Source organism: Antedon bifida, chromosome 6 (assembly GCF_963402885.1).
Source record: "Antedon bifida chromosome 6, ecAntBifi1.1, whole genome shotgun sequence".
Classification (NCBI taxonomy): domain Eukaryota; kingdom Metazoa; phylum Echinodermata; class Crinoidea; order Comatulida; family Antedonidae; genus Antedon; species Antedon bifida.
This window is the reverse complement of record NC_136231.1, coordinates 6066564-6091546: the sequence shown is the minus strand read 5'-3', so window position 1 is coordinate 6091546 and position 24983 is coordinate 6066564. Positions and strand designations below refer to the sequence as shown.

Here is a 24983-nt window from a genome sequence, read left to right as displayed (position 1 = left end):
ATAGTGCTACAAAAATAAAATGAAGAAGAAGAAGCTTATTGACGTGAGTGAGTGGCCGAACAGTTAAGACATTGAACCGTAATCCATAGCCATAACATTGTCAAAGGTTCGAGACTCACTCGCTCCATGGTTCTGGTGGTCTTCTCAGATATAGGTCCAGTGTACAAACATTGCTTGTGTGTACGAAACCTATTATATCTTTCGAGGGGTGAGTAGGGGTTCACACACAGCCACTGTCTCATGGGCAGATGAGATAGTGCCTTAAAGTGGCTGCACTGACATGACGTGACCCATAGGGGAGAAGCATGTAGTTGAAAAGTGTAACATCCGAGTCCACAGCGCCATGAGCAATGATCCGTTCGTTGGAAATTGACGCTATACAAGAACTTGTATATTATTATTATTGTATGGGGATAATTCATTAAAAAAGATGGAGTGTTGTTATCATGGGAAATGAGGTAGCTCTCGTCGGCCATCCGTGTGCAAAATTTGGCCCCACAAAAAAAGTTAATCTTTCTTTAAATACAGAAATTGACATGACTTTGCATATATGTTAATGTAATAGTGGGTAACAGGGTCTCTAGATAAGCCGACACATATATATGACCAGTTGACCTTGAGTTGATTGTGGATTGTGTTTAGCCCGCCCATTTGATTACAATCGGGTGATTAAAGATGAAAGTTAACTGAAATCCTGCATCAAAATGTTGGGTGGATATATTATTTACCCCCAAATTTTGGTAAAAGAAAATGTAATGCTAATAATCCGAAAGAATTCTGAATAATAATAATAATGAACTACAATTCTACAGTTTCTGTGTTTAGACATAAACATACCTTATTTCCCAAAATATATTATATTTGTGGATCTTATGGTCTTTGTTTTAAGCTTGCACATTAAAGCCTGTTTTCCTGTCGACGTTATTCGACACTATCGTCGTTGATCGTTTGAAAACGATCGAGTTGAAATGATAACGATAGCGAGTACCTTTTCCTGTAAATTTCAATGTTTACGTGGAAGATCGCTGATTATTGTTAACAATAGCGTCGACAGGAAAACAGACTTTAGACATTAAATTCAACAACACATGCCAAACACATTTATTTAAAGAGGCCAGAGATTTCATGATATGCATTTGTAAATAGAGTTTTAAGTAACATTATGTTGTCAAAATCGTACTGCAATAGAATAAATTTGTAATAGTTCATTGAGTGTTAGTACAGTAGTTATGTGCAAAGAGAACATTTGTTCAGACGCAAGTGTAGGTCCAATCAGTTCATCCCAATTTTCATGCATTTTTAATTAGCCAATGGGTACAAGTTTACGAATTGGTTAAACCAATTGAATCCATTGCTTTGATTTTTGTCAACATTTAAAAATAACCTGATTTCCAACGTTGTACAATTTACATAGTACAGTATGAATCCAGTATGAGATAAAATATTTCAGGTTAAAAAAAAATTAAACTACTTTAAATGATTTAAACATGATTATGTTGATCCTAGTTATCCTCCAATAGCGTTAAATGCTAATCATAGGATAAGAAGTAAACCTATGTTTAAATATTGGTGGGTTTAGGTCTGGGCACCATTACAAAGTTCTGGTACCATATCACGCCATGATCCCAGGGAAGCACTATTACCAGAGCCTGTTCGGCATAATGAATATTAATGAGGTACTGGACTGTACGTATATATTTAAATAAGGCAGCTAATACGGTCTTACCGTGTTCGTGGTGTTTCAGTTCACTCATGCCGTGATGTGGAATTGCATAATGAATATTCAAATACATATACTCATTAATATTCATTATGTCGAACAGGCTCTCATATAGTGCTTACCTTTGGGTATCACCAGCAAGCCAACATGATACTAACTAATACTTATGTTATAAAGTGATAAAATCAGACAATTGAGTACTGTGCATTGTTTTTGTCTATTTAAAATCAGGTCTACAGTTGATCGAAGTTCCTGACTGACGGATACAGTAGTTGGCTGTGTAGTTGGCACATTTTATACACTCTTCAATGTCTTTTCCTTGTATCAGCTGAGCCAAAAATCCTAAAAAGAATTGTAATGTTTTTATTTTATTTACTGATGAATAAAATTGTTTTATTTATTTCTATGTTAGACTGAAAGTGTTTCAATACTCTAGTCATTGTTTATTTAATATAAAGTACTTTTTTTAATGGAAAATTATCAAAATAGGACACTACCTCCAACAAATGCGTCCCCAGCTCCATCTGTGTGTACTATATCTTCTTCTTTAATAGGTATGACTGGAAATTCTTTCACTTCTCCACCTAAAAATTAAAATATTTTAAAATTTAAAACCTTTCCTTCAAGTTAATTACAAAATTAAAAAATATCATTTTTTCATATAAAATAGTTTCTAAAAGTATTTATACCTTCATAAACAAGTGTAGGGTCTTCTCCCTGAGTGATGACCACAATACGAGCCTTTTCAGATTTTTTCTCTTCTTCTGAAATCTTTTTAACAATTTCTTTCAAATCTTCAGTCTAAAGAACAAAAATAAATTAATAAAATGCAGGAAGCATAGAGCAATTATTAATGTATTTAAAAAATACATACAAATACTTCTTGTGTGTCGAATGAAGACATGACATGAAAATTAAAAATACTAAGTAATAATAGCTATCTATTTCAAGTTCCCCAAAACATGAAAGTGTCTAATCCGAATGTCCTCAGTTTCCAGTTAAGCTTCAGTACCAGAATAAATACATTTAACTTTAACATTTTAATAATAAAGATGAATAAAACCAAATTTTTAATTGGTCATTTTAGAGTTTATTAAAGTTAATCAAAAATTAGCAAAAATAATGATGATGATTTTTGAGTAACTATTATGACACGGTATGGTCTGAATAAATGAAAACACACCAGCTAAGATCGCACTCAGAGAGGTACCAAAAGGTAGACGAAAATACCATGAATGGCAAACATCAAAAAGGAAACATAACTTTTCACATGCGGACTTATACACATGTTTGCTAAAAAAGTGGCGAACACAAGTAAGACGCGCAATGTGTTTCTATATGGACAATATATCTATAAGCTTTCTAAATAAATGTCTAAAACTTACACCATAGTTTTGCTGCTCAGAAAATACAAGGGCTTCCTGAAAAATAAGAGTTCTCTGCTGGTTACTAAAAAAACTGTCATTTAATTACATTACATAAATAGTATTTTACTGTCAAATATTTACTATTCATTAAATACATTATTAATCTGATCAAAATGAATTTAAATCAATGTTATAATTTGTTGTCAAAACAAATAATATTGTACAAACACAATGAACTGCTATACTACACTACACGAAATGCATTATGTCCCAATAATGACATAATAAAATTGGAGCACTGCCTTTTAATTAAGCCTATTAATTGTATAATTAGGTTTTCTATAAAACAATGAATGTTTTCTATTCATTGATTCATCTCCTTAAATAGACCATCTTTCAACTCATGAAATATTCTCACCATGCACAATTTAAACACCTAAATCAAATCCTGTCATTTGATTAGATGATTGTGTGTCACATGGTGTGCAATAGTGTGCACTATTCAACGGTCGTTCAATAGTACTTTTTTATTTGTATAAAATTACTTTTTGTACTTACAGTTTCATTTCCAAACAAGTAATCAACGTACGGTAGTAGTTTTAGCAATGGTTCTTTAAACTCTATGCTAAGAAATGGTGCTGACAAGTTAAAGCAATACATTTTCTTTTTATCGTATGAATGTTGCGCTATTTTCAACATGGCCTCTGGATTGACTGTCAAATGAAAACCCTGAAATCAAATATAAAATAATGGCATTGTAGCTGGTTGTTAACATATTTTCTTACCAACCTATGACTTAACAACCAAAAATAGTATAAGCGAACTTACAGTACGTTTCGAAACCTATCAAGTTTCATTCTCAACTGGCGTTTCATCGTCTAGCGTTGTTAATTCCATGACGATGATGAGTTGGTATAGCGCCACCAATAGGTCCAAAAGGACGTGCCCTCTTCTCCTTCTTCAATAGTTGATCATAAATGTGTGATAATTCGTGGGCTCCTTCATCTCTGTTCATGATTTTTCCATGCCTTTTTTGAGTGTTGCATTCTTTCTCAAGGATAGCAGCGTTCCAATCAATGAGGTGATTGTGTTGTAGTGCATGATCTGTTATTGCAGATTTATGTATGATTGAAAATGTAGACGATCTTTGAGCCCTAGTTAAAATCCCTCCCGTGTTGTTTTCTGTGTCTGTGCGATGTTCTTTTATGCATGTTTTTAAAGCCCTCCCTGTTTCCCCTATGTAAGCTTGTGGACAGTTCAAACATTGTAGTTTGTAGATGCAACCGCATACTTGGTCTTTTTCGATGCGGTCTTTTGGATGAACGAGGTTTTGCCTGATCTTATTAGATGGGATGAAAAAGGTGTCAATTTGATGTTGGTTGAATACTCTTTTTATGCGTTCAGACAGACCTTTTGTGTATGGGATCCCGATGTTACAACATGACTTTTCTTTAGTAGATGTTGTCCCTTTGCTGCGATTTTGATCAAGCTGTCGTTGCTGTTTTTGGAGTCGTTGTTTTTCTACCTTCTTGAATGTCCAATCTGGGTAGTCGCATTTCTTCAAAGCCTGTCTGATATGGTCCATTTCCTGTTTCTGTCCTTCAGGTGTTTTCACATCTATCCACAAGCGTATTAATAACACTGAGTTTGTGTTGTAAAGGGTGATTTGACTTGAAATTTAAATACTGATCTGTGTGTGTCGGTTTTCTGTAGACTGAAGTAGTTAATGATCCGTTGCTTTGTAGTGTTATGAGAATGTCCAAAAAAGGAATGGTGTTGTTGGACATGCATTCGGTGGTGAATTTGATGTTTTGGGTAGTGTCAATGTTGTTTAAGTGAGTATTAAGATCCGTAGCTGCATGCAAGGGAATGCTGGCAAGAATGTCATCGACATAGCGATACCATATGGTGGGTTTAAATTCCATTGGTGCCGTAGCAATCGCCTCCGACTCTAACCATTCCATAAACAGATTTGCTATGATGGGGCTGATGGAACTACCCATCGCTAAACCTTCCTTTTGTTTGTATATTTTGCCTTGGAAACTGAAATAAGTGGCGTTGAGAATCAGTGATAGCAACTCAATGATGTCAACCACTTCTAATTTTGTTCTTGCGTTAAGTTGCTTGTCCTGTTTTAGGCAATGTTCTACGGTTTTTATTGCTTCTTTTGCTGGTGTTTTTGTGTACAAAGAAACAACATCAAATGATATTAGTGTTTCATTAGGAGGGATGTTTATGTTCCTCATATCGCTAGCTGTTTGGAGTTCTCAACATGATGTTTTGAGTTGCCTACTAGGGGTTTGAGGATTTCCTTAATGTAGCGTGACACTCCGTAGAAAATGGTGTTAATACTGTCAACAATTGGTCGGATGGGCCAATTTGGTTTGTGTACTTTGGGTAAGCAATAGAGGCGTGGTACATTTTCAGCTGTGGGAAACATGTCATTCTTTTCTTTTCTTGATATTTTCTTATCATTGAAATGCCTGTTCAAGATGTTGACAAGTTTTCTTTTGGGGTTTGCCGTTGGATCTTTCTTCAGCTGTTCATAGGTGTTACTATTGCTAAGCATGTCATTAACTTTGCTTACATAATCAATTGTGTCTAGAATAACAGTAGCTCGACCTTTGTTGGCTGGCAAGATTGTTATGTCGCTGTTTTTCTTTAAATTGAGTAAAGCTTTTCTTTCTTCGGATGATATGTTGGAGGGTGGGATTTTAGCAGTGTTAATGGTGTTAAAGATTTTGGCACGAATGATGTCTTTTTCAGCGTACGGTACGTTGATCGATTTACATGCTAGCTCTGTCACTACAACAATCCTTGTTGCAGTTTACACACCAGTCCATTTTGTAAATGCAGCCTAGATTTCTCTATTCAGAATAGTGTTCGTTTCTTGGTTGTGTTGAGATGCCATATTAGCATACCATAGAACCAATCAAAGACAACATACTGTTAAATAAGACAATCTTTATATAGTTTAATTATAGCTTACCGCACTGTAAAATAAACTGGCCTTTTCGACTTGATCCCAGTTTTTATCAAGATGTTTACTGGTGTAGCAGTTGGCAGCAGCAAGATTCGCACAAAGTGACCTACTGGAAAATGAACACACAATGGTTTTTACATTTGCAAATAAAAACAGTTGTGGTAGCCAAGTGATCAGGAAGCTGTACCACCATACAAGAAGGCCTGGGTTCAAGCCCCCCAACAACAAAAAGGATACTAGGAGGATAAGGCAGTGCAGATAGGAACTGGCCACTCCACTCCATAACACCAAGGCTTAGTACAATGAGCTCCTAACAGCCGATTACTACTACTACTACTTTTACAATTAATACAGGACTCGCATTAATTAAAACCAACAATATTGTTAGAAGAAGTATTCAATTTTGTCATGCAACATTTTATGTATTTTTATATAAATAATTGGTAAAATGTCTTGTCCTACTAGCTCTAACCGCTGTACTACAGCAGTACCTATGGACTCTGATGTAATTGTACATTGAGAACACTTTAGAACACAAAAGAAATTGCAAGTAGGGAAAAACATCTGACTAATTAACTTAGTTCCCTGATTCTAGCTACTTTGTATTTATTTATTAATTTATTTAACTTTGTTTTACAGGGGTAGCTAACAGCTGTACTACAGCAGTACATCTGACCTTAAATTTTTGTAGTAGAGGCCTTAAATTGTAGTAGTTTAACAAGTGCCATTTTTGTGGTATTTTATGTTATCAGCTCATATATGTGTTATATCAGACATCATAGTAAACTAACCCCACAGCAAGCATCCTGCAACAGGAAATTGGCCCATAAGGTTTACAGACAGCGAATTCAACCACCGGGTTTTAGTCTAGAATGATTATCAACAATTCTTATAAAAAATATGCTTTTAATAATAAGGTACAAATGTCTGCATTCGGATGGAATTAATTCAATTTGTAAAACCCAACAAATATATTGGTACACAAAGACTAGATACACCACATTGTAGCAAGTTATATTGTGTAGCAAGTTATATTGTGTAGCAGTGAGTTTCAATTTTGTGATGACCTATGACCAAGGAAATCTGAAGTTAACTCATATCATATTGCTGCATAAAACTAGATGTATCACATGTATCACATTATTTTTGGTAATAAGTCTTCATTTTGGGTTGATCTAGGAACGTCATCTTATTTTATTGTGCGCATGTAGGGAGAAAGATTTTACAGATTGTACATCTAGACATTGACACAAAATGCATGGGTCATCGCAAAAGCAAAATCTCCCGAATGATGACTACCTGAGGTTATCTGTGATAAGGACAGCACATGTTCCAGTGGCCTCTTTTTCGTTCTCCTCATAATTCACGTTTAGTCCACTGGCTTTTGCTTTCTCAAGCAACTTCGTCGCAAATTCATCCTTACCGACGCATCCAAAAAAAGTAGCCTGATTTGGTTTATCTAAAATCCACTATAAAAAAATAAACATGGATTAAAAGAATGGATTCCAAAAGTTTTCTCTACATTTCCACTTGTAAAACTCACTAAAACATGACCATAAATTGACATCTTATTATTACAAAACTATAAGTATGAGTCTTTAAAAAATTCTATGATGCCTAAGCGGACAATTATTAATTTTTAGAAAAAGACTTTGTTTAATGTGTTTTTTTAAATGCTCATATACCAACAAATTTTAAAGATGTATTGTCCCTTTGTCAAATTCCAAAAAAATTAAAAATAAAAGATTTCGAAAAAAAGTGGGTCATTTTGAAGTATCATAATAGTTATTAACTTTCACCAAAAATTAGTCGAAAAAAAAATCATTTAACTGAAATACAGACGTTTTTTGGTTCAAAAAATAACTTTGACTTCCAGTCAAAGTTTTCGATCAAAACATATCTCATAATGCAACGCGCTTATTTGGCTACTCTGTATGCATAATCATAAAACTTCCTCGCGATCTGTGTGAAAACACCTTCTCAACCATGACGAGTTGTAAACAATCCTAATTAGCATCATGCATAATGTATAATCATGGTTTGAAATCTTTGTTTACTTTCGCTCGCGACGATTTTCCAGACAAAATGTAATCAAATTAATTTAGCTGTTAATTACGTAAAATTGTTGTTTTTGGCTCGAATTTTCGACTTAAAGTGAATAACTTTAATATTACTTTGATATGGCCAATTTAAATTTAGAATATTCTGACCTTCATTTTTTTGTGTTTCAAGGGACAATACATCTTTAAACTTTGGGGTAAGAGGTTTGGGCAACATAACCGAAATCTAGTACATTACCTGTGCGATTCTCAGTGAGTTTTGTGTAGCGCCACCTGGTGTGTATTGAACGTCAACGTTTTTTACCATTTCATCGTACATTGGTTTGTGTTTATCTTCAGCGAGAATGGCATTGTCCGCCTTAAGATCATACCTAAATTTGAAATCCGAACAGAATTGTTTTTTTTTTCAGAATTTAACAAATTCAACAGCAGATAAAATCCCTGTCCTCATTAAAGTAGCAAATGTTCATAGTACAAACTTGGTTAATCTACATAAACAAAGCCTTATAGAGTGAAACTGCTTTTTTTTTGTTAGAAATCCTGGCCTCAGACATGACTTCGACACTGGAATTGGTAGCCAATCGTAACCACAATTAAACCATTTATTTAACTAGACACTAGAAAATACATATCATAGAACAATTTTATATAAAAAGCATTGTTCATTTTGAGGGTTTTTAAACCAAAAATTTAATTTACAAAATGGTCGACATACTTATAAAGAAAGTCTTCAGAAACTGTCGTTGAGATGTCCAGAAGAGGATTGCCAAGTCCAAACAAGGCACCTTCAGCAACCTCCCTGAAAGAGATAATTTTAAAATAATGTACTTTAATGAATTGATAAATTATATTTCTTTTTCAATACAGTATTGGTGTCTGGACTTTATACAATACATGTCCTTGAAATTTAGTACTATAGTTTTCCCACTGAGAGGGTCACTGATGGGGTCAAATCCTTAAAATAATAGCACTACATTGTGGAGACCTGATATCAGAGAGGTTATACCTCACTCTTAATATCTACAGTATCATTGACCAATATATGTTTACCATAGTTAGCAGGTTTAAGATTGTCATGACTAAATCAAATCAATCTCTTTAATTCATCTCATCAAAAAAAAAATCAATAACAAAAAGGAGTAAAACAAATTTAAAGAAGATTAAAGGGACCTCCAGGAAACTCCAAGGGGCTTATGATAGGACAACTAAAAACTAGTTACATTAAGATAATAAATAAATAAATGGAAAAAAAAGAAGCCTGTATAGACCACGACAGGATCAACAGGGAATTGTTAAGGAATACTATTTATCATAATAAAATTTATAATGATTGGAATATTATTCAACTAACAGCTGTTTTTGTTTATTGCAATGCAAATTCAGACCTAAACATCTTCTGATCAGAATATTGTAGCCTCAGATTGCAATATGTTATCAGTTAGATTATTCTATCCCAAAGTTAACACAAATAGATATAGAAACACGTAATATTCCATCAGCTATTGGGTTATACAATAGAGATTTTGAAACACTGTAATCAACTGCTGTTCCAGACATTACATTTTACCATTGCCAGTACTGTAGGTTGGGTTTCTTTTCTTTTTCAAAAGTTGGTTTAATATCCAATTGCACAAATAATATAAGAGACAATTTTTAAGACTAAAAAGATAAAATAATTTACTGGCCCTTAAACAAAAAAAAGGTTTGCAACAACAAAAATGAAACAACAATGGATGACCTTAAATTCACCAGTTTTGTGTTAATAATATCATTGTGAAATTAAGGCGGACTTGGTCGTCACACCGTCATGGTATTGTAACGAAAATCCGCTCTCGGGTTCGTTCCCTTTTGGGGGGAGGGGTCTGCGGTACCACGGTACACTCGAATGAAACAAACAAATCAATTACAATTTTTGGAGTGACCTCCTTTATTCTTCTTTGATTCCAAATTATTGGTAACAACCGATTATAATAATTAATTAAATTAGTTCTGCTATTACGCCGGACTTGAAACAACAGCGTAACCACCAGTAATGACGTAACCTCCAATAGTAGCGTAACCACCAACAACGGCGTAACCTACAACAATGGTGTAACCTCCACAGCAACGTAACCACCACAATGGTGTAACCTCCACAGCAACGTAACCACCTACAATGATGTAACCTCCACAGCAACGTAACCTCCAACAATGGTGTAACCACGTACCGGCTAACAGGGTAACCACCAGTAGTCTTAACCACTGGCTAATAGGTGTACCCACCAGCAATGGCATAACCTCCAACCAGCAACGTAACCTCCAACAATGGTGTAACCTCCAACAGCACGTAACCACCAACAATGATGTAACCTCCAACAGCACGTAACCTCCAACAATGGTGTAACCTCCACAGCAACGTACACCAACACAATGGTGTAACCTCCAACGGCACGTACACCAACACAATGGTGTAACCTCCAACAGCAACGTACACCAACACAATGGTGTAACCTCTAACAGCAACGTAGCCACCAACAATGGTGTAACCTCCACAGCACGTAACCACGTACCGGCTAACAGGGTAAGTAGTCTTAACCACTGGCTAATAGGTGTACCCACCAGCAAAGCAGTATCAAAACCACAGGGTGTACCACGGGCTAACTGTATCTCAAGCAGTAACACAACCAGTAGGTGCAACCTCCGGCTCAGCTATCTCAAATAGTGATACAACCAGTACAGTAGGCGCAACCTCCGGCTTAGTATGTCTCAAATAGTGATACAACCAGTACAGTAGGCGCAACCTCCGGCTCACTATGTCTCCAACAGCAGCACAAGCGGTAGGCTGTACCCTCCGGCTAACTTACTTGCTGTGTCTTAACTCTCCTTTTATTATTCAGCTCTAATTTTCTCTTTCTTTTCTCTAATCTTCTCTACACTTTGTTTTCCAATTTCTCTAATGTCTCTACTTATTTAACACGTCTTCTCCCTGCTTCTCCGCTTTTCCAGCTCCAATCTCTCCCTCCTTTTTAACGCAGCTCGAGGTAACCCTCCATTGCCTTCCTTCTCAAATCCCTCTCTGCCCTCTTTCTCACGTCCGTTCTCTGCTACTCTTCCTGCCTAACTCTGCCTCCATCTGCCGCCCTCTATCTTTTTCTTTTACCCCAAAATCATTACAGTATGATCAAAAACTTATTGTTAAAATTCAGCACCTGTGACCATATTTTATTACAAATAGCAACCAATTTCAACATTTAAAGTTTGCAATCGGTATCTGTGTTCAAACAATAAGTTAATTAATGTATACTGTAATATGCATACGACGATCGGCCCCTAATAAGGCAGATTCCGTACAGTCGATTTTGATGAGTAGAGTGCTCAGTGGAGATTATTTAGGGAAGGTTTAGTACAGTATATTTGGCGCTAGTTCCGTTTCGCACCTGTCATTTATTTCGACTCAAAATTTGTTAAGTAACTTTATCGTGATTACCACACCTTAGAATTAGGCCTCAAAAATACTTTTACGAAGGAGATCACACAAATATTAACAAATAAATCCTTTAAATTGATGAATTTACAGACATGTTTCTCGCACATCGGTTCGTGAATTTCGCATACGCCATGTCAATGTTGTTGTTTCTATGGAGCGCCAAAAGAGCAACTATAATAGAGGGCTAAAAAATCGGTATAATGCGTATCTTTAATGCATTTATTGGTGAAAATTTAAAATAACTTTTAAGATCAGAATTAAAAAACAAACTCATCCATCATATTACATGTACTGTAGATTTATACCTCAATGATCTAAAAAAAATAATATTCTTCTTAGTCTAGGTAGTGATGCTCATTTAGGGTCGGTTGATATTTGAAAACGGCACATTATTAGCTGTAACATGTTACAGCATTTTTATTGACAAAATATTTTGAAAGTAAACGTGTATTTCAATAGATGCATTAAAAGAAGACGCATTCCATTGAGTTTTTAACCATCTATTATAGTTGCTCTTTTGGCGCTCCATAGAAACGAAAATATTGAACTTCGAGTATGCTAAATTCGCGAAACATGTCTGTAAAATCATCAATTTAAAGGATTTATTTGTTACTTTTTATGTGATTCTTCTTCATAAAAGTACTTATGAGGCCCAATTCTAAGGTGTTGTTATTCACAATAAGTTACTTAACACATTGACTGCCAAGGCATTTTCCGTAATTTCTGTCCCAGTGCCAAGTCCCGTTTACATATTAAATTACAGTTTGAAAGTGTAACATCTGGTCACAGACTATCATGATGTCATTCAAAATACGATGGCGGGAAAAACCGTTGAGACGTATAAATACGTCACTGGCAATGGTCCAACAATTTTATTGACTTTGCCAGGAACGTAAATATACGTCGGGGATTTTCCGCGCTAAAATCGGTCAAACTGTTCATATACGTCATTGTCCACGCTCATACGTCATTGTCCACGTGCATTATTATTTTTATTTACTATTAGCGCAATTTATGACATGTTTGAGATGATTATATTGAGTGTGAGGGCGCCATCGTATCAACCATATTCAATGCATGAGGGAATAAACACAAACAAACATATGACATTTATTTTTAGATTATCGTTTACGTACATCATTCATAAACTGCCATGCGATAATTCCTGTTCCAATCACCACTGCCAGCGATTCTACATACAATACAAAAGTGCTACGATTTTGACGTAGTATTACGTCTTGGCAAGTAGCGACACGCAATTTTTGACGTATAAATACGCCGTGGCAGTGAACGTGTTAACAAGTTTGGAGTCAAAAGGAAATCGAAATAAAAACAGGTGCGAAACAGAACTAGCGACGTATATTTAAGGGTTAGGTTAATTTTAGGTTGATGATAACATTTAGGTGTAAGTTCAGTTTGCTATTTATGGGGTTCACCATAATCCCAATTGTCTGTACCTACCATACTGCACTTCACGTTTAGCAGATTGCAGTGCTGAATGAAGATTAATATAAACCTCAGCCTACCAGCACCACCCACAAAGGTTATTCAATTAAATTTTAAAGCAGTAGTCATAGCTAGCCTACTACTACTAGTAATCAACTAGGCCTACTACTAGAGAGAGGGTGATACTCTACTTTAATTGCTTACTAAAAGACCTATAGTCTAGGCCTACAAACCAATGAAAGCCAAAGAAATTTGTAAACATATTATAGCTCTCTTACTTGCACATGAACCTAAAAAAATTACGAATAAAACTGATACCTACCTTGCCATGATAAACCAGTGGTAGGCTTATATAAACACACGTTTAAATTGTCAACGTGGTTTATGAAAATCTCAACAAGGCGGTGCTACCAATTTGTATGCACGACCGAACACAAGGAAATCACTGACCTGGTTATTTGGATCGGACGACTTTGGGTAAGGGGATGAAGAATGATAAAATCGGAAATGTAATTACTGTAGTGTGGGATTAGATAAATACTTAACTAAAAACGATAAAATGAGATTGACTTTCTTTTGTTTGAAAAATATGCAAGTCACTGATCAATCAGATTCAAATCAAGAGTAATGTTCAATCAAATATTTTATTTATAATTATACCATTTTTGCCTATTTATTTATAAAAAAATATAAATTATTCACACACACACACACAAAATCATTCATAAGACAGTCGATTTATTTGCACTCATCTCAATTACCTCATGTCAGCTACTGAAACCTCTCATTCGTGTGTGATTTGGGGGAAATCCCTAAAATCGAACGCACGCGGCGGGGCATCACAAAGAAAATCATCAATTGGCTGAGATCGAGTGAATATAAATGGCGCGATATTTATCCAAACCATGGAGTAAAGTCCATGACCAAACAAAGTTCTATGACAGATAATATGTCTTAAAACACAGCTTTATATCCGGTTTATGCATTATGAATCAGTCGGAGAGCCGCGTTGGGAAATATGACCGTTATCGCTGAATTTTCGACTTCGCATGACGTCATAAATTTTAGAAGCCCTCTCTCGGCACAGAAGCATCAACGTTTCGCGCGAAAATATTAGCATAAAGTATACGTCATTTAATAGCTGTTTAATAAACATTAGTAGGCGAAAAATTAACCATATATGGTAAGATCAGTTCCTTATATGTTTAAGATGTCGCAGGTCACCTAATTTTCTGAATAATTTGTTGGATTTGTTGTCAGCGACAATTTCTTTCCAAAGTTCGTGTGCGTCCGTCAAAACTGAAGTTTTCTAACAGGTGTTTGTTTACAAATTTTCCATTAGTGGGATTTGCATCCCATACAGTGAATTACCAAAAAACCGACGTATATGGATAGAGTAAGTATCAATAGTCTGTTTTACGTTAAAATTGGCTTGAAACCCTATTTAAGCTTCCTATAGCGAACATTTTAAAAAAGGTCCTCATGTCATATATTGTTACGTCTCGCGGCACTAGTTCCGTCGTGTGTGGTGCATGGTGTGTTGATTGTGGTTGTTGTAGGTGAGTATATGCACGACCTGGTGGATCGTTGTCGTATTATATCGGCCTAGGCCTAGTAACATGTTCTGTTAATAATTTAAATACTTTAGTTACAATTTAGTATTATTAAAGTATCGTTACAATCCTACTCTATATTGAAGATGCATTGGGAAGTTTTAAAAAGATAATTAAGCAAATCGCAGCCTGATACAGGTATAGGCCTACCTATTCTATAGTTAAATATTTATTTATAGTAAAATTATTGACAACTGAGGGGTACAATTTATTTATAATATTAATAATTATTACAATAAACAGACATAAGGAAATTTTGTATTTGCTGCTTTTTCATGGTAGGCCTATATCTGAAAATGTTTTCAGGTTGTTGAATAATTATACTGTATAACGATGCAATGTTTTGTTCATATCATAGTGACAATTATTTAAATAGTTTCATTCATTACATTTCAGCTATTCATTTTCATTTTAGGTTTTTTGTTGGTATCAAGACTCGACGATTTTCTGTCTCGTTCTTCAATATGAGGTTGGACGGTGGAAGCTGTAATGGTTTTCTCGATTTCAATATCATTGCTGCAGCTGATAGTTTTTCATTTTATTCGCTAATAATAATATAACATATACATTCATACGCATTCAAGTTTTAGAAGCGTTTCAGATCAGTCAATGATAAGATATAAATTAAGTTGCAATTGATTGATTGATTTACTTTATTAACCAGAGTCACACAGATACATACAATATAAACATATAAAACAATCATAAAATCAGTACAACCGTAAGACTCACGTAAGTTAATATGATATAGGCCTAGCTAGTTTGTTATGTTTGATGAACAAGGTGCTATTTAAATAAAAGCAAGTTTTTATATACAGTAGTAGTATTTACTATTTATATCAGTATTGTTTGAAAGATATTTGTATTAAAAACTGCTTTTTCACATTCTGTATACGTAAAAAAAAAATTGGTTGCTTGTGTGAAATGCAAGTTGTATCTAAGTAATATTTATATACAAGTGTGACATTTACTGCCAGATACTGAAATACTGAGTACCAACCAATCACTGTAACAATACTCAAGTAAATGATGGACTTATATTTTTATATCTTGGTTTCAGCTGGTCCCATAATTATCTTTTTTAAAAACATGACCATATAAAAATACACGTTTGAGTCTCTGAAACAAACATGCCCGATTTTATAAAACATTCCCCATATATAAATTGAAAATGGGTTATTTTTTTTTGTTTTTCCATTTATTGTTTTTTTAACAGTTTTTTATTTGTTCTGGGCCTAGTTTCTTCTTCAGGCTTCTTCTTGCTTGGTATATGAGCAGAGCTGGGATAGACCTACCACCAGCCTAGACTATAGAATACCCAGCTACTATTATTAACACTCACTAGGGTAGGCCTACCGATCTAATATTAGTATTATATCAGAATTACTCAGCCTAGCTAAGCCTAGAAAATACTATTTTTAGGCCTAGCTAGGCTAGAAATCAAGTAAGTAATTATAGTAGGTAGCCTTTCCTAGCTCAGAAACCAAATAGAACAATAATCGGGGAGCAAATTGAAATCTTAGGCCTATGACGTAATACGCCTGCATGAAAACCGTATTGAACACAGACACGATTCGGTCCGGGACGATTCGTACCAGCTTCGTAAAACGTAAACAAAGTTTCAAAATGGCGATTTTTCGATCGAAACAGAACAGAAATGTAGTAGGTTTGGTTTGATTAGTGGGAGTTGCATCCCAAGAAAGCTTAAAATTAGATTTTTATTTTAATAGATAGCTTAATAGTTTATCTTGAAAGTATTTTAAATTCGCTTTGAAACCTTATCTAGAAAATATGAAATTTAATGATTTTTTACCATCATTTAAAAAAAAATTAAAGTAAAAAAGTTTATACATAAAATAATGATATTTCTTGAAACAAAAAATCTGTGGAATTTAGATCACAGTTTTTATCATTATTTACGCTTGTAGTTCAACTATTGAAATACGTTTATTGATTTCATTTAATATCAAAATTATACCATTTTCTAAGTGTACTAAAATAGCAAAAATTCCAACATTTTCCACGAAGCGCGCCCTCACAATGAATGAAATCAGTGATGCGTTACCAACGCAGCTTTCCGACTGGAATGCAAAATAGTGTAGGCCTCCTATTTAGTATTAGCCCTATTAAACTTTACAGCTAAATGTTAGGCTTAATTAGTTATCCGCTTGGTATACCAAGCGGATAACTCCTTGTTATTGTATGAGATCAATATTTTTTTTCTGTATTATTAGTTATCCGCTTAGTAGCGGATAACTCCTTGTAATCGTCCTGTTACTTTTTTTTTCTTCTTATTTCTTTCTCCCTCATTTTTGTGTCTCACGTATCTCAAAAACTTGTAAACATAACATTTCATAACTTTGTCAACATATGGGCATTTACGTGAAGTTGTGCACCTCCTATTTTTGAATGACGTCAGAGTTGCGCAACGTGACTTACGCGCGATTTTATGATTTTTAATGATTGATCATAGCTTAAAAACCAAGCGTAATTTTTTTTTTACCCTTTATGAAAATTTAAGTCATATTAAGGGCAAACTTTTAGTTAACTAAAAATGGCGTGTTTTACAAGAAGTTACGCGCGCACGCGCATTTAAAATTTTAAAATGCGCAAAATTAATTTCTAATCAACTTTTTATGCCATTCATGACATTTTGCGCATGTCAAAATTTCATTTTACGCGTGCAGTGCGCACGCAGCATGAAAATCATGTTTTTTTCTATTAAATTGTGATTTTCCAGCCTTTCCTAGTCATTTTTAAAAAGATTGACATCATTTCAAATTAAAATGACGTCATACGTACACGTTGATTTAGATCATTTGCATGCGTTTTAGTTGCAAAAGTTACAAAATATTGTCAAAATTATGCCTATTTTGAATCTATTATAGCTCCTCAGGATCAACCGTTACCCCCGAATTTTTTAACTTAATATGTAAGCAGATAAGTTGTAGATATGAATTCATGCAGAATTTTTTCCTTACGGATGTTGTGACGTCATCATATGGCCACACAAATGTAAAAAATAGGATTTTTGTCTCTTTCGTTATTGCTCATCACATTCAATGGAGCACATCACGCTTATCCGTCTTCCATTTTCTCCGAGATTTTAATAATGCGCAAAATTAATTTCTAATCAACTTTTTACGCGTTTCTTGTCATTTTGAGCATGTCAAAAATTCCTACGGGCGCGCAATTTTTTACGCGCGCGGTGCGCACGTAGCGTTAAAAACATATTTTTTTCTCTTGAATTATATTTTTCAAGCCTTTCCTAGTAATTTTGAAAACAATTTAGACCTTTTCCAGTTTAAATAACGCCATACGAACACGTTGAATTAGACAATTCGTGCACGTTTTTTATGAAAAAGCTTAAAAAATCGTCAAAATTAGGTCTTTTTTTAAACAGTCATAGTTTCTAAAGTAAACCGTTAACCGTTTATTTTTATTACAAAATCTAGAAGTTGATGAGTTGTAGATATCGGATCATGCATCGATAAGGCTAAAAAAACATTGTGACGTCATCGTATGGCCACACGAATGTAAAATATAGGATTTTTGTCTCTTTCGTTATTGCTCATCACATTCAATGGAGCGCATCACGCTTATCTGTATTCTTTTTTCTCCTACATTTATATATTGTGTAGGTCAATCAACTTTCTTTAGCATGAGATAAAAATATTTTAATTTTTATGACGTCATCATGCCTAAAAATTTTAATTACGTGGGTCATTAATTTCATCTTTACAGTAAATTTTAATCTGTAATAGCTCGTAAGAATAAAATGTGATAATCACGATTAAAACGTTTTCTGGAAGCTATTGGATTGTAGATACGAATTCATGTAAACATTTTGCCAATCGGATGTTGTGACGTCATCATATGGCCAGTTGAATAAAAAAAGTTGTATTTCATATTTTGCGTAATAGTTCATCACATTTAAAAGGGTGCGCATCTATATTTTACGTATTCAAATTTCTTCTACACGTTAATATGTTGTTCCTGAGATAATTTCCTTCTGAAATTGCTATCTAAGTGTTTCATTTTGATACCGTCGCCATGTTAAAAATTGGAATAAATGGCGGGTCCCGTAATTTCACCTATTCTACACTGTATGTAATATGTATACAGCTTATACTGTTTGCATGTATATACTATATGACACAAAATTGACAGAATTCAGCACTAACAGCATATCATATTCTTCAGTTCTTGTCATAATGCCATAATCTTTATCTGTGTGCAATATTCCAACGTATGACGTGCACGTGGCGTTTGTCGTGGTGCGGATAACTAACTCGTCAAAGTGACGAGTTTCATGTCTAGTTCACTATTTTAATTGGGTAAAACATGGAGTTATACCTCATACATGGGTAAACCTGCATTATAATTAGCCATCCATCCATGCATGACCAACCCGACCAAAGTGATATACCCCTTTCGAGCTAATAATAGTATTTACTATTTTTATAATTTGTCCTTTAGTTAGTTAGGGCCTAATTATGCATTAAAGCCCCCTTCCCTACGTTTTTTAGATCTAATTTAAGATCACAAACTATATTTAATGTAAAAATAATACTATATGGTCCTATTGCGATAACGTTTTTCGTCTTTAAACGGTTAAAAATGTAAAAAATAAGTCGATTCTAATAATTATAGTGGCCCGCTATAAATCCCAAAATGCATTGCGCGCAGATTGATATTTTTGTTTTTCACCTGTAATTCGCCCACTTTTCGATCGATCGTGAGGCCAAAACAAATGGAAGACTCCTAACTTTTCAGCGAAAATACCGGGTTTTCCCCAATTTGTATCAACGGAGTCTGGCAAAAATAGAAAGACAATTAATGCAGCAACTATACAACGTCAGGCTAGGTATATAGCTAGCGTACGATGTTCGTACGTTACCGATGTTTACCAGCTAGGCCTACAAAACTAAGCCTAGCTAGGCTAGGCCTAAGACCGTCCACGAGAGGTCGATCGCCGCGAGCTACTTAGGTAGTGCATTGTTTCTCACTTTTTTATCATAATTTACCATAAAACGTACATTTAAGACAAGGAATGACATGGTTTAATGTTTTTAAAGTGATATAGGCCTATAGGCCGGTAACGGGACGATTCGGCCCTGAGACGATTCGGCCCGGGACGATTCGGCCCTGGGACGATTCGGCCCGGGACTATTCGGCCCGGGACGATTCGGCCCTGAGACGATTCGGCACACTTACATTTATCGGCTTTGATATGCATTTATAAGCATAAAATAAGCTTTTTTCCCCAAACTTTATTTTCAGAGAGACTATGGGGTAGCACTACTAGGGATAAAGATGCAATAAAGCAAACATTTTGAAAACATTGTCGAAAATAATCATTTTTTAGTCACGCGCGCGATGTAAATAAGTTACGCCCTCTGTTGGCCGCTTGGCGAATGCACGAAATAAACAAGGTTTTCGAAGTAATAAATTGAATATAAAATTACGTTTTTTTAGTAATTTATTAGGCCTATATACATTATATCAACTTTGTCAATATCAATAAAATACGGATTGTTAAACACCTTTAAAAACTTGATAAATAAAAAAAAAATGAATATGAATTTGGTCTAAAGTGAGACGTTTCGGCCCACAAAGTGGGATGTTTCGGCCCAAAAGTGGGCCGAATCGTCCCACCAAAAGTGGGCCGAATAGTCCCGGGCCGAATCGTCTCAGGGCCGAATCGTCCCTGAACCTAGGCCTATAGGCCTAGGCCTAGGCTAGGCCTATGTATTATTTTCCAAAAAACGTCCAAAATTGCAGGGAAGGGGTCTTTAAATAAAGTAAAGTGTTGTCAGCATACCAACAATCAGGCGCCGGCTTCGATATTTCTTTGGCTTTCTTTTGCACAGGTTCTCCGGAATCAGAATCAGACATTTTTATAGAGCTGCCTTTAGTATTTTTAGCTTGCTGTATTATAGTTTCCTTTCCTCCTCCTGCTTTCCTCTCTCACCTTTTCCGGCGTTTTCCCGCCGCTGTCATGTGCCTGCATGGTTCCACAGCCTAGCCTCCAATAAACAGCCATTTTCGTCTGGGTTTACTAGTCTAAACATTGAAAAACGCCCTCTATTATTAAAAATAATAAACAAAAAAGTTTGTATGCGAACAACATATCCAATGGTCCATAGCAACACGACGAAAGGACTGTGAAAAAACACTGTAAAATACCTCGTAACTTGTGTGAAAGTTACTATTTATTTACGGGTATCTAATTGTTATTACTATTCTATATAATTAGATTGACTAGAGAGCTAGGCTAGGCCACCAGGCTCAGTCAGCTCACGCAATTCAATTAGAAAAGTAGGCTAGGCCTAGCCTCTCTCAGTCTCTATCTAGGCGCGGCTAGAAGGAGTAGATAGCTAGACAGGCTAGTCTACGAACTACTCTAGGGCCTGGCCCTAGCCTAGTAGTAGTATAGGCCTAGATAGTAAGTAGTAGGCCCTAGGCCTGGACAAATTAATGAAATTAATGGAAGTAAGGAAAAACGTGACCTATTCAAGAGTTGTGGCGCGCCTGTCTATTAATATTGTTATTAATTTGTTAAGTCTTTTAAGAGCAGGTTTGAGGACACTACAAAACATTACTAGGCTAGCTACTATTATTATTGTGCCTGAAACAGTACTAATTATTATTTGGAAATAGGCCTAGACCTATATTTAAAATTTATATTATGATAACAAAATATAAATATACAAATATTTTATTTTGTACTAATTTTATACAATTATCATTACAGAAATGGATACTGAATATCTAAAGAAACATGTTGGGCATTGCCTGTCGAAAGGCTTAGCTGAGATTGTAGAGAAGCGACCAATAGATCCTATTGAGTACCTTGCTAATTGGTTATACAAACAAGTACAAAATGAACGAAAGGAATGATAAAGAGGACGTTGCCATGACCCTACAGTTAGAAAAAGAGAGAGAAATGGCAGAACTAGAAAGAGAACAAGAAGAAAAGATGAGGCAAGAAGCACAGAAGCTGGCAGAGGAAGAAACACAGGCAATAAAGGTATTGTTGTAAAATTAATGCAGAAAAACAACTGGTGTAATTACCAACCGACCCAGACATCATCATTTTCATAATTTTTCTCACACTCTTGTCCAACTCACCCTTCTCTGTCTTTCCACAGTCGTGTACCAAAAGATTAGTTCGTCCACTTGTAACTTGTTTGATTCTGCCTAACTTTTTTCTTCTTGTTTTAACTTATGTTTTTAACATTTGTAGACAAATTATTATAGATAGATGTTAATAAAATGATTTGATTTTCACCTAATTAATTTCTTACTAAATGTTTTTTTTTATACTGTAACACTAAAGCCATATCAACACTATCAAACTAGTTTGACAAAAAAAAGTGGGAGGTGCCCAAATATGGTAGTGATATGCTTAAATATAGTAGTGATATGCTTAAATATGGTAGTGATATGACATCATCATGTCCATGGGCACATTACATTTTGTTGTCACATAAAGTTTGATAGTGTAGACAGAGCTTAACATACTCTAAATTCAGTTGACAAGACATTTTTTTATTTTTAGGATGCAGAACCAGAAGCTCCAGTTGTCCAAGTAGTAGTTGAAGATAATGACAAATCAACTGCTGCTAAAGACAAACCTGCACTACCAGGCGCCCCCAACCTGGAAACTGTACCTGAAGCCGAAGAAATATCAGACGATACCAGCGGCACACCTAAGGTACATTTATTTCCTTCTTAAATTCAAATACTGTACAGTAGTAGAGTGGAACAAGTCTTCTTGGATAAAGACTATAAACCGTAGGTCCAGTATACACAGTTATAATCCCTATGCACTTTAAAAACAAAGTTCATCATTCAAGACGAGTAGGGGGTTACCCTGGTGAACTGTTCACAAAATAGCCCTGTATCAGGGGGATTACCACCTATCTGATAGGACAGTTATTAATTTACTATTGGTAATCCTTAGCCACATGTGCCTAAAGACATAAAATAAAAAACACATACACTGTATTTCACCTTGATCATTTCACAGGTCACCTTAATAGGTGTATCTCCTGAATAGGGGTTAACCCTAGTTTTAAAACTTATTTCCCCTCATTCATTTCCCAGGAAAGTGTCCCAAAAGAGGGATTAATATACTTTCGTGTTTCTGATGGTTGTCACCGTCTTTTCAATATAAAAATTAACATGACTTAATTATTAAATTTTTTTTAATGCCAGCCAACTGATGCCGAAAAGACAGAGGGTACGAACGAAGAGGTGACAGAAGCAGCAGCTGGAGAGGAAGAAGGTGGTGGCAATGAAGGAACAGAGGCAGAGGAAGCAAAAGCAGAGGAATCAACCAGCTAATAAGGGCTTCTGCAATCTGCTATTAAACGAATATTAACTATAAACAAAGACATTTTTTCAGTCCACAGTACATGATGTCAACACTTTACCATATCTTTTTGTTATTATGTATCTATTTGTTATTTTTTTATTATGATTAAAAATAGCTATGATTTAAAATGTCAAAAAAAAAATTAATTTTGGGTACACTGTACATTATGAGGGATGTAAGGGTAACATGGGAGGGGACACAGAGATGCCTGTTAAATTGTATATATTTAAGGAGCATAAATTAAATAAAGTGGACTGTTCTGTTTATTATTTTATCACAATTGTTTTTTTTTCTTTTTGGGGTGTGTGTGGAGAAAATATGGTCATTTATTCACTCACTATATACACTTTATGTATCCAATTATAACAATAAAATTAAAGATGTATTGTCTCCCAAAAACATGAAAATGAATAGGTCATTTTGCAGTTTTAATAAAGTTATTCACTTCTGTAGAAAAAAAAACCAACAAAAATAATGATTCGTTGTATAAAAAGACAAAATAACAGGTTAATTCTAACTAAAAACCCCATATTTTTTGCTTTAAATTACAATTTTTCCGGTAAATAATTTTGTTTTCATTAGAGAGGGCGCTATATATACAAATGCACTTCTCAGGAGGAGAACAGCATCGGAAGTCTTTTTTTCCTTCGTGTATTCCCCGTGTATTCATTGCTGCTTCAACGTATTTTACCTTCATACTTTGAGTTGATTTAATTAGTCAATCGAGGATAGAAATCCTGAATTACTATTGCATCTATCAACTGAAGTTTTGTGGCGCCTAAAATAAATAAATCAAATCAATTGAAACCAAGCAACAAATAAATAAATAAATAACACAATTAATATTTTCAATGATAGGGCATACTCTCAAATATAAGCCACTGTTATCATTTAGCAGGATTTCAACAAAAACTATACCGATTAATACTATATTATCTAATACTGTATTTACTCTAATATTTCATTATAGTTTAGTAATTGTCGGCGCAACGGTAAAATAAAACAACTACTAAATGTATACAGTAAACTATGAAATTTATTCCAAGTGAATCAAGTGAGAATTAATAGATAAAATATACAATATACGATATTTGATAAGACAATGCAATAAACGATGTAGCTAAGATGCTGGTTGAGAAAAGAGTGTGTTAATAATGTGATCAGTGCATGGTAATATTGGGCTTGTAGACCAGTCGTATTTGAGGTATAGGTGTCACTTTTTGCAGAGTTTACTTCATCTATTTTTTCTGGGGTAGTTTTGGCTGTAGAATACGAATATGAATGTTGATCGCAACGGGGAGGGGGCGTTTTCGAGATATGAAGGGTCAAATGTCAAATTAGGTCAAATAAGTCATTTTATGAAGAGGAAATCGTTTAGATATGTTAAATGCAACAGAATTTTGTTGTCTAGTTGATATGGTCCAAATAAACATCATATCCAAAGTTTACCGAAATCGGACATCGGGAAGTGGGTTAATTAGCATAAATTCAAAATGGCCGCCATTTACCATTTGAAGTTCCCGTATCTCCTCAACGGTTGGTTTTAGACCACCTAAGTGCATTACGACTAAATATAAATGTGACATTAAACTTTCAAATTAGCATATTTAAATTACCATATGACGTAACTATGACGTCATAAGGTAGTTGTGATGTCATATATTATGTTATAACTGCTTAAATGACATTATCCTATGTTCAAAAAAATGTAGAAACCACAGGAAAACAATTTTCTAAAATTTTTTCTGTTGAAATGAACATGATAAGGTCAGACATAAAAAAGGTTAATTAGCATAAATTCAGAATAGTTGCTATATAAATGTGGTATTAAACTTTCCAATTAATATTTAAATTACCATATAACGTACCTATGACGTCATAAGATAGTAAAGTATGATGTCAAAAGAATGCGCAATTGGCATATTCTAAGAAAAAAGTTTTAAAT

General features: G+C 34.7%; 1 protein-coding gene and 1 pseudogene across 4 annotated transcripts; one reads left to right on the top strand and one right to left on the bottom strand.

The window, feature by feature from the left end:
- Window positions 1–1131: 1131 nt before the first annotated feature.
- Window positions 1132–20690, bottom strand: LOC144844657 (uncharacterized). 3 transcript variants are annotated; one of them, XM_078701667.1, is made up of 10 exons: window positions 20480–20690; window positions 8846–8929; window positions 8369–8501; window positions 7370–7539; window positions 6077–6179; window positions 3646–3816; window positions 3106–3141; window positions 2410–2521; window positions 2218–2304; window positions 1132–2062 (listed from the first exon to the last, which is right to left on the bottom strand). In XM_078701667.1, the coding sequence occupies exons 1-10, from the start codon at window positions 20551–20553 to the stop codon at window positions 1938–1940; spliced, it is 1095 nt and encodes a 364-aa protein (XP_078557793.1). In that variant the 5' UTR covers window positions 20554–20690; the 3' UTR covers window positions 1132–1937. The 3 variants fall into 3 exon arrangements, with proteins under 3 accessions (XP_078557793.1, XP_078557794.1, XP_078557795.1); XM_078701668.1 differs by having other exon boundaries at window positions 6077–6176; window positions 20480–20682; XM_078701669.1 differs by lacking the exon at window positions 20480–20690 and adding an exon at window positions 13365–13462.
- A 66-nt stretch (window positions 20691–20756) lies between these two features.
- Window positions 20757–23294, top strand: LOC144844662 (uncharacterized; annotated as a pseudogene). The gene is made up of 4 exons (XR_013612451.1): window positions 20757–20880; window positions 21413–21688; window positions 22220–22375; window positions 22879–23294. The product of XR_013612451.1 is annotated as an uncharacterized LOC144844662 (transcript).
- The last annotated feature ends 1689 nt before the right edge of the window (window positions 23295–24983 follow it).

Coding starts and splice junctions, on each gene's coding strand:
- LOC144844657 (XM_078701667.1), bottom strand. CDS start 20,553: ATGTCTGATTCTGATTCCGGAGAACCTGTGCAAAAGAAAGCCAAAGAA. Junction 8,502..8,845: donor TCTGAAGACTTTCTTTATAA/GTATGTCGACCA, acceptor TTTCAAATTTAG/GTATGATCTTAAGGCGGACA. Junction 3,817..6,076: donor CCAGTTTATTTTACAGTGCG/GTAAGCTATAAT, acceptor ATTTGATTTCAG/GGTTTTCATTTGACAGTCAA.